A 10,243-nucleotide genomic window follows, 5' to 3' on the forward strand; every position below is an offset into this window, starting at 1 on the left:
ATGTAACGAGTACTTTTGGGTGCCAGGGAAACTGTATGGAGTAAAAAGTACATCATTTTCTTTAGGAATGTAGTGAAGAAAAAGTAAAAGTTGACAAAAATATAAATAGTAAAGTACAGATACCCCCAAAAAACTACTTAAGTAGTACTTGAAAGTATTTTTACTTAAATACTTTACAACTCTGCCGCAGGACAACGACCCTATGGACACAGCCAAGACAACGCAGGAGTGGCTTCGGGACAAGTCTCTGAATGTCCTTGAGTGGCCCAGCCAGAGTCCGTACTTGAACCCGATCAAACATCTCTGGAGAGACCTGAAAATAGCTGTGCAGCAATGCTCTCCATCCAACCTGACAGAGCTTAAGAGGATATGCAGAGAACAATGGGTGAAACTCCCCAAATACAGGTATGCCAAGCTTGTAGCGTCATACCCTAGAAGACTCTAGGCTGTAATCGCTGTCAAATGTGCTTCAACAAAGTACTGAGTTAAGGGTCTGCATACTTGTAAATGTGATATTTCAGTTTTTTATTTGTAATAACTTTGCAAAAAATAATTTAAACCTGTTTTTGCTTCGTCATTATGAGGTATTGTGTGTAGATTGATGAGGAAAAAAACAATTTAATCAATTTTAGAATAAGGCTGTAAACATAACAAAATGTGGAAAAAGTCAAGGGATCTGAATACTTTCTGTCTTTAATTCCAGTTTGTCTAAAAATGAATAATTTACATGTTGGATTCACGTCTCCGTCTCAACCAAGAATCAAAATTAAAGAATAGTACTAAATCAAATCAAACTTTAAATGCACTTTAAATAAATTTTGATATGATTTAGTGCAATTCTTTAACTTCAATTTTTGGAGACGTGAATCTAATATTTAAATTATTAATTTGTAGACAAACTGGAATTAAAACTAGACTAAGTCAGTGGAACAGATGGAATTATCCAAGCAGAAGACACATCTCCGTCAAATGTTGATATTTGGTTGCATTGACAACCAAACACAATTCAATGTCACTAAATAACTGTCACGCCCTGACCTTAGAGATCCTTTTAATTCTCTATTTGGTTAGGTCAGGGTGTGATTAGGGTGGGCAATCTATGTTTTCTATTTCTTTGTTGGCCTGGTATGGTTCCCAATCAGAGGCAGCTGTCTATCGTTGTCTCTGATTGGGGATCATATTTAGGCAGCCTTTTCCCACCTGTTTGTGGGATCTTGTATTTTTGTGTAGTGCCTGTGAGCACTCCAGACATCACGTTTCGGTTGCTGTTTATTGTTTTGTTGGTGAGTTTCATTTAAATAAACATGTGGAACTCTATGTATGCTGCGCCTTGGTCCACTCATTTAGACGATCGTGACAATATCATTACATTTGAAATCCGGACTAGAAACCCTAGGCCTATTGTATTGCCTATTTTGAGTTGAATTCTGGGTTGATTTGAAACAATAGCTGTTGATGACTTTGAAAATGCTATATAAGCCTCAATAGCATCAATGATGTTATGAGTGGTAAAGTATGATCACATTTCATTTGTCTCTGTTAAACCTACCTTTAGGAATGACTTCGATAGCAACAGTGAATCTGTTTTGTTTTTAAGTGAAGATCTATCATTCTCACGATAGCACATTGGTAATAGTCTGACTAATATCATAGCTAAACAGGGCTGGGCTTGGTTAAAACCCTGGATGGGAGAAGATATGATGTTTTAAAGGTGCAAATTCAACATATTTTATACAAGGTTTGTCTGTTGGAATGTGGCTACCATGATGACATAATCCTGTTGTGAAAATACACCCTCAAAACAACCATTTACGTTGACCTTTTTTCAAATCCAATGTATTTTCCACATGGATTCCACATCACAAGGGTGCTGAGGGTGGATGAATATTTTACATATAGTGAGTCGATCTTTGTCTATCAATGGAGCCTCTGATCGTTGAATGGCCTGTATGGTGAATCACCCACCCCACCTTCAGAGAACAAACCTGTGACAGCTCTCCAAACTGACTAAAATACACTGGCTGGCTCCATGCACGTGTCGTAAACATATTCAAATCTCTCTGTGAATAACAAATGCCTTAAGGTCTCTTTTTTTTTTACTGGCAAATGTAATTTTGTTTGTTTAGAGGAAAGCATCTTTGTGTCCTTTAAAAAAATAATAATACAGGAATGAATGGTGATATTTGACGGAGGTTTGTTGAGGTTGTTCCAAGAGCGCTATCAGTAGCTGACAATGTTCTTCCTGTTAATTGTCTGGGTCCTATTTACCTGGGTGGTAATGATGGGAGCTTCCCTCAGGCACCTTGCATCAGAACTTCACTCGAGTAACAGGAGGGATTAATGCCAGCCTGCCTATTCAGAGTTGCTACAAATATGATAATTGCAATGGGGCTAAAACACTTTAAGCACTTAGAAAATGCTTTAGTCAATCTGCGTTTCAACCTTTTATCTTTTGGTAGAAGACAAGCTTAAAATCCAATGCCTAATACACAATTTCAAGAAGGTAAAATGTTTTTAATTAAACTTTTTTGGTCATGTCTTGCAAAGTTTTTGACCTTACAATTTCACTAAGCGATGTGAATGGGTACATTCACTAACCTCAGACTGGCTAGTCACACAGCGAGAGCAAGCAGGCTAAATCATCTATTTTTCCATAAAAGTGTAGCCGCAAGGAAAGTTGCAGTTGTCTGATTTCCCACCTGTGTATAATGGCTGAACCAACTCTAATGTAACAACACAATGTTGCTAAGATGCCTACAAGGACTCTGTTTCTGTCCCTCACCAGCATACCAATATAGCATGAAAATGAAAAACATCAAAAGGAACCAAAACATAATAGCTTTTGCTACCAGAGATTTGAAATTCAGTACAATGATTACCATGTGTGTATTTCTTAAGCCTAAAATGTGTCTGAATCACTTGGCAGGTTAAACATTTAAAGTAGCACCTTGTTTACTAGAGCTGCTCGTTGTTACTGGAAAAATATGCAACCTGTCAAGTTACCCCACAACATTGCTTGAAGTGAAACACAATTTTATTTCTCATCTTTATCTGGCAGCAGATTTGGTGCCAACTATTTGAGATTGGCAATTAGGCAGTAGGAACTTTAACCATGAGCTGAGAACATCCTCTCATTAATGACTACCTTTCAGCTGAAAGGGAAAAATGGTTTAGAGCTGGTTGGGTGGCAGATGTCTGCAGGGGCAGTTTAAGGATGCAATTAGCCAGTAACTTTCAAGATTTCCTAAGCACAAAAAGGATTTCTTGTCATCTCAAACCCTAATTAGATGAACCACAGATGGGCTGTCAGTGTCCAGAGCGCCTGGGGAAATCAACAGTGCTGTCATTCTGGTGGCCACGGAGTCAAAGTGTATATACAGTATGCAAACATAGACCTACAAACACTTGTCAGACTGTTAGTTGTGCCGTAATGATACAACCCAAATTCTAGGTCCACTTTTAGATTGTGAAATGAACACACAGCAGCATATTTTAATCATGCCTCTGTCTCGCTCTCTCTCCTCTTTCTCCCTCTTCCCCATCTCTATCTCTGCCAGTAAGTGGTTCTTTTGACAGTCCAGTGTTCTCCTTAGCCTTGCCTTGTGTCACATGACCAGCCATGTGGCCTGCTGGAGGTAATTTTGCAGGGCTCTGGCAGTGCTCCTCCTTGCACAAAGGCGGAGGTAGCGGTACTGCTGCTGGGTTGTTGCCCTCCTACGGCCTCCTCCACGTCTCCTGATGTACTGGCCTGTCTCCTGGTAGCGCCTCCATGCTCTGGACACTACGCTGACAGACACAGCAAACCTTCTTGCCACAGCTCGCATTGATGTGCCATCCTGGATGAGCTGCACTACCTGAGCCACTTGTGTGGGTTGTAGACTCCGTCTCATGCTACCACTAGAGTGAAAGCACCGCCAGCATTCAAAAGTGACCAAAACATCAGCCAGGAAGCATAGGAACTGAGAAGTGGTCTGGGGTCACCACCTGCAGAACCACTCCTTTATTGGGGGTGTCTTGCTAATTGCCTATAATTTCCACCTGTTGTCTATTCCATTTGCACAACAGCACGTGCAATTTATTGTCAATCAGTGTTGCTTCCTAAGTGGACAGTTTGATTTCACAGAAGTGTGATTGACTTGGAGTTACATTGTGTTGTTTAAGTGTTCCCTTTATTTTTTTGAGCAGTGTATATAGACTCTTAGCTTCCATTTGACACCCAGTTTGATGTGCTCCTATGACCTTTACAAGTTGGTGTTCATAGGTCCTTTTACATGAAAATGACCTTGTTCATCTCATGGATGCCAGTGTACACAAGATGTGTACCAGGAGACAGGCCAGTACATCAGGAGACGTGGAGGAGGCCGTAGGAGGGCAACAACCCAGCAGCAGGACCGCTACCTCCGCCTTTGTGCAAGGAGGAGCAGGTGGAGCACTGCCAGAGCCCTGCAAAATGACCTCCAGCAGGCCACAAATGTGCATGTGTCTGCTCAAACGGTCAGAAACAGACTACATGAGGGTGGTATGAGGGCCCGACATCCACAGATGGGGGTTGTGCTTACAGCCCAACACCGTGCAGGACGTTTGGCATTTGCCAGAGAACACCAAGATTGGCAAATTCGCCACTGGCGCCCTGTGCTCTTCACAGATGAAAGCAGGTTCACACTGAGCACATGAGCACAAATGTTAAATGTTTAACATTGTTCCTTTTTTTGGTACTTCTATAATTGAACTGTGTTAATGTTTGTTTCAGACGTGACAGAGTCTGGAGACGCCGTGGAGAACGTTCTGCTGCCTGCAACATCCTCCAGCATGACCGGTTTGGCGGTGGGTCAGTCATGGTGTGGGGTGGCATTTCTTTGGGGGGCCGCACAGCCCTCCATGTGCTCGCCAGAGGTAGCCTGACTGCCATTAGGTACCGAGATGAGATCCTCAGACCCCTTGTGAGACCATATGCTGGTGCGGTTGGCCCTGGGTTCCTCCTAATGCAAGACAATACTAGACCTCATGTGGCTGGAGTGTGTTAGCAGTTCCTGCAAGAGGAAGGCATTGATGCTATGGACTGGCCCGCCCGTTCCCCAGACCTGAATCCAATTGAGCACATCTGGGACATCATGTCTCGCTCCATCCACCAACGCCACGTTGCACCACAGACTGTCCAGGAGTTGGCGGATGCTTTAGTCCAGGTCTGGGAGGAGATCCCTCAGGAGACCATCCGCCACCTCATCAGGAGCATGCCCAGGCATTGTAGGGAGGTCATACAGGCACGTGGAGGCCACACACACTACTGAGCCTCATTTTGACTTGTTTTAAGGACATTACATCAAAGTTGGATCAGCCTGTAGTGTGGTTTTCCACTTGAATTTTGAGTGTGACTCCAAATCCAGACCTCCATGGGTTGATCAATTTGACTTCCATTGATCATTTTTGTGTGATTTTGTTGTCAGCACATTCAACTATGTAAAGAAAAATGTATTTAATAAGAATATTTCATTAATTCAGATCTAGGATGTGTTATTTTAGTGTTCCCTTTATTTTTTTGAGCAGTGTATATTTTTTTTTACAATTTTCCATCCTAGAAATTAGGAATAAGCAAGTGCTTTGACTTTCACACATGAGAAAGGGGTCTTTGAAAACTACCAGAAAAAGTCTTAAAAGGTATCATAAATACATCAAAACACAATAATGTTGAAGAAATAACACCTGCCAACTAATATCAAACACATATTTTGTTTTGGAGAAATGTTTCTGCCTTCTGTAAGTTTATGAAACATTGCCTTGTGCCTTGAAATAGTAGTCACAAATCACAGTTGGGTTCACAAGTTTGCACAGCACAGCACAGCACAGCACAGCACAGTACAGCACAGTACCATACAGTAAAGAAAAGTATAGTTTAGTACAGTACTGTACAGTAGAGTAGAGTTTAGTACAGTACACAGTAGGGCACACTACAGTTGAGTACACTATAATGTACTGTACAGAACTCTACTGTACTGATTTCTACTCTACTGTGTTGTATTGTACTCTACTGTGCTGTATTGTACTCTACTGTACTGTACAGAACTCTACTGTACTGATTTCTACTCTACTGTGTTGTATTGTACTCTACTGTACAGAACTCTACTGTACTGATTTCTACTCTACTGTGCTGTATTGTACTCTACTGTGTTGTATTGTACTCTACTGTACTGTACAGAACTCTACTGTGTTGTACTCTACTGTACTGTACAGAACTCTACTGTGTTGTACTCTACTGTACTGTACAGAACTCTACTGTGTTGTATTGTTCTCTACTGTGTTGTATTGTACTCTACTGTGCTGTACAGAACTCTACTGTACTGATTTCTACTCTACTGTACTGATTTCTACTCTACTGTGTTGTATTGTACTCTACTGTGTTGTATTGTACTCTACTGTGCTGTATTGTACTCTACTGTGTTGTATTGTACTGTACTTTACAGAACTCTACTGTACTGATTTCTACTCTACTGTGTTGTATTGTACTCTACTCTACTGTATTGTATTGTACTGTACTGTACAGAACTCTACTGTACTGATTTCTACTCTACTGTGTTGTATTGTACTCTACTGTGCTGTATTGTACTCTACTGTACTGATTTCTACTCTACTGTGTTGTATTGTACTCTACTGTGTTGTATTGTACTCTACTGTGTTGTATTGTACTCTACTGTGTTGTATTGTACTCTACTGTGTTGTATTGTACTCTACTGTACTGATTTCTACTCTACTGTGTTGTACTGTACAGAACTCTACTGTGTTGTATTGTACTCTACTGTACTCTGCTGTACTTTGATGTCCAAACTTATGAAACAAAGACATCTATGATTGGTTCAGATTTCATTTGGTCTTGTTTGGGGGCAGAGCTCATTAAAATAATATCCAGTGTGTAGAATAATACTCAAATATGCAAAAGAGGATATTGCATATGTAAACCTTTGTGAACCTATTCAGGTTACATCACCGTGAAGAGAATGACATTCATATCCATAATTATGCATTTATGTGTAGTACAGATCAGGGACCTGTGGATTTGCCCATAACTTTATAAAAAATCAACATCACTCTTCATTTAGATTCATTTCATTCACTCACATTTGATTAGGCCATCCTCATGAATATAATGGTATTATAGCAAAAATAAAAGCTATTATAGAGAAAATTGTGCAAAATGAACACGTTTCTGGATAGTCACAAAACAAATGAAAACCATACATTACTTACAACTCTATGATAAAGTGCATGTTATTAAGATATCCCCCACAGATATCTCACCTCGTCCAATGAGACAGCTTGAGTCATATGATTTAAATGATGCTGGGAATAACTGGCAACTACTAGATACCGCATAGGTTAGCTACAGTTATGTTTCATTATTTAGACACGTTGAAAAAAAATGGAAACAATTAATTTTCCATAATTGTGTCTTTTTTGTTGTTGTTTTACCTGAAGTTAAATGCCGATTAAATCCCTCTCTCCATAGTAAAGTTAAAGAAAAGGGCACTGGTTGTCTTTTCAAAATAGATGAGGTGGGGTTTGTGGTGTAGTCACAAGGTGAGTGGGGGTAGTGTAGCTCCGCCTTTCTCCCCGTGGGAAGGTGAGTGCTCCCTCTGAAAAAGCAGAGTCACTCCTTTCTTGAAGCGCTGGTCTCTCACGCTGTATATTATCACATTACAGCAGCTGTTCCCAGTCAGGATCCAGAAGGCTACGAAGGAGAAGTTGCACCAGGTGAAGCCCACCACGTTGCCCAGCACAAACACAGCGATGGGGGTGAAGGAAGCCGTAAAGGCAAACGTCAGAATGCTGATCGTCTTGGCAGCCTTGATGTCAGAGAAGGAGGGTCTATGTTGGCAGCCGCCTCCCCCTCCCTCGACCCCTACATTCCCCTCTGACATGAGCTTACGTTTGCGTGTGTAGTGGGTGATGCTGGTGAAGGACAGGATGTTGAATACCAGGGTGCCGCCCAGCAGCGTGAAGTCAAACACAGGGAACAGCAGGAGGATGTTGGCGTCAGAGGGCAGCGTGACTCCATCCCACAGGGGGACGTAGTTACACATCCGGCTGCACTCACTGTACTCCAGTGTGAAGTTGTTGCTGAGGATGAGGGGGGCCAGGGCCAGGAGGAAACTGCCTGCCCAGGAGAAGAGGATGAGAAACAGGGTACGTCTCCGTGTCACCAGGTGGTCCTTATGAAGGGGCCATAAGATGGCCACACAGCGCTCTACCGTCATCAGGAAAATAGTACTGATGGAGACAAATGTACAGCCGGCGAAGACTGGACCAATCAGCATGCAGGGCTGCCAGGGTCCCACCAGGCCCCCCATGGAGGGGTCAGTGCCCCCCTGGTACCAGACAGGAGGGGAACTGGTCACCATCAGAGAGATCTCAGTGTAGACAGAGAAAGGAACCACCAGCACTCCAACCATCATGTCCGCTATGGCCAGAGAGACTGTCAGGAGAGAAAGGTCATTCACAGTTCACACTCAACCACATACGGTACAAATCCCTGTGTTCTAAAAGCTGATTTTACATTCAATTCCATGGGGAAAAAATCAACAGTCTGTGTGGAAATGGTTTCGCGGCTTTTGAGGCAATGCACAAAGGAATCCCTGATTGTAACTGAACAGTATTGAAGATTGATTTAGTTCTCTGTTAATCAACAAGCACCGACTGTCTTAATTAATCCTGCCAATATAACTAACGCAGGGTGGCAGGTAGCCTAGCGGTTAAGAGCATTGGGCCAGTAACCGAAAAGTCTCTGGTTCGAATCCCTGAGCTGACTAGGTGAAAAATGTATCGATGTGTGCTTGAGCAAGGCCCTTAACCATAATTGCTCCTATAAGTCACTCTGGGTAAGAGTATCTGCTAAAAAATTATATGTAACCAGCAGGCAACATAAACAAACATGTGACTCTAGAAATCTTAGAACAACTCCAGAACATTAAACCAGAATTTGAATTTAAATGAATTTCACCTTTCAATGTCAAAAACACCAAAGGTTGTTCTTCCATGTCAGAGAATCTATTGCACCTATGTGCGTAAACATAAGCAACTTACACGTGACTACCATTCTCTCCTATCCAAATCAACAGCATTTCTAGAGAGTAAATGAGCTCATTCTGAATGAATCAGTGAGTTTGTTTGTTTACCTTTGAGGTATCCCTGTGGTGTGCGGACCTGTCTTGTCTGCATGAAGACGGTGAGCGTGACCACGTTGCCCACCACTATGGCGAAGGCCAGACTGACCATAAACACCACAGCCAGGGTACGGTTCAGCAGGCCACAGCAGCAGAAGGTGCAGAAGGGGGCCAGAGACTTGTCTGACCCTGGCACAACCAGGGCAGGTGCTGTCAGGTTGGGTCTCACAATCGCCTGTGTGCCCCATGGAACACTCAGGTTGGCCAGGAGGTCAGTCATGGTAGTCTGGACGAGGCCCAGGACAAACCTCACTACTAGGAGAACTTTGTGCTCCTGGTGCCCATGTGCTGGACTGAGAGATGCTACTGGAGAAACAAGCAGGAACATTATAAACCAAGGTAAACCATCAAACCTGTCCAAAAGAAAACTACAAACACTGCTATGTAACACATCATACAGAGTTGATTTGCATGATAACACTCACATGACCTACTGTGCTGTCTAGCTATATGTTTCCTAAAATGACCTTCAGGTAACTGCCAAAATAAAGGAAACACTTGAGTAAATGAGGGATACAAAGTTTATTGAAAGCAGATGCCTCCACACAGGCTTGTGTGTGTGTCTCAGTCACCAGATGTCAACCCAGTTAAACACTTACGGGAGATTCTGGAGCAGCGCCTGAGACAGCGTTTTCTACCATCATCAACAAAACCCCAAATTATTGAATTTCTTGTGGAAGAATGGTGTTGCATCCCTTCAATAGAGTTCCAGACACTTGTAGAATCTATGCCAAGGTGCATTGAAGCTGTTCTGGAGGCTCGTGGTGGCCCTATTAAGACACTTTATGTTGGTGTTTCCTTTATTTTGGCAGTTACCTGTACAGTATGTTCTGCAGAAGGGCACTGCTAACGACACCTCACAAATCCCCATCAACGAACAACCTCTATTACACAGCAATAAAGACAATTGCTTGCTTTTGAGGTATTGAATATACTACAAAATGGGCAATCATGATGTATTCAAAAGAAATGACATGTACTGTATACTTCCCAAATCAGTGTAAGTACACAGTGTACCCCACATGTTTTTG

General features: G+C 42.3%; 1 protein-coding gene across 1 annotated transcript; it reads right to left on the reverse strand.

Annotated features, from left to right (window-relative positions):
• Nucleotides 1-7,562: 7,562 nt before the first annotated feature.
• LOC120025050 (adenosine receptor A3-like) lies at nucleotides 7,563-9,432 on the reverse strand. Its single transcript, XM_038969487.1, has 2 exons — nucleotides 9,165-9,432; nucleotides 7,563-8,464 (listed from the first exon to the last, which is right to left on the reverse strand). Exons 1-2 carry the CDS (start codon nucleotides 9,430-9,432, stop codon nucleotides 7,563-7,565), a joined length of 1,170 nt encoding a protein of 389 aa, XP_038825415.1.
• Nucleotides 9,433-10,243: the final 811 nt, after the last annotated feature.

The sequence above is a fragment of the Salvelinus namaycush genome, chromosome 30 (genome assembly GCF_016432855.1).
Source record: "Salvelinus namaycush isolate Seneca chromosome 30, SaNama_1.0, whole genome shotgun sequence".
Taxonomy (NCBI): domain Eukaryota; kingdom Metazoa; phylum Chordata; class Actinopteri; order Salmoniformes; family Salmonidae; genus Salvelinus; species Salvelinus namaycush.

Bases quoted from the DNA above. Each gene is read 5' to 3' on its own strand.
- LOC120025050 (XM_038969487.1), bottom strand. From the start codon at position 9,432: ATGACTGACCTCCTGGCCAACCTGAGTGTTCCATGGGGCACACAGGCG. The intron at 8,465-9,164 runs GTAAACAAACAA...CTCTCCTGACAG, and splicing joins ACCACAGGGATACCTCAAAG to TCTCTCTGGCCATAGCGGAC.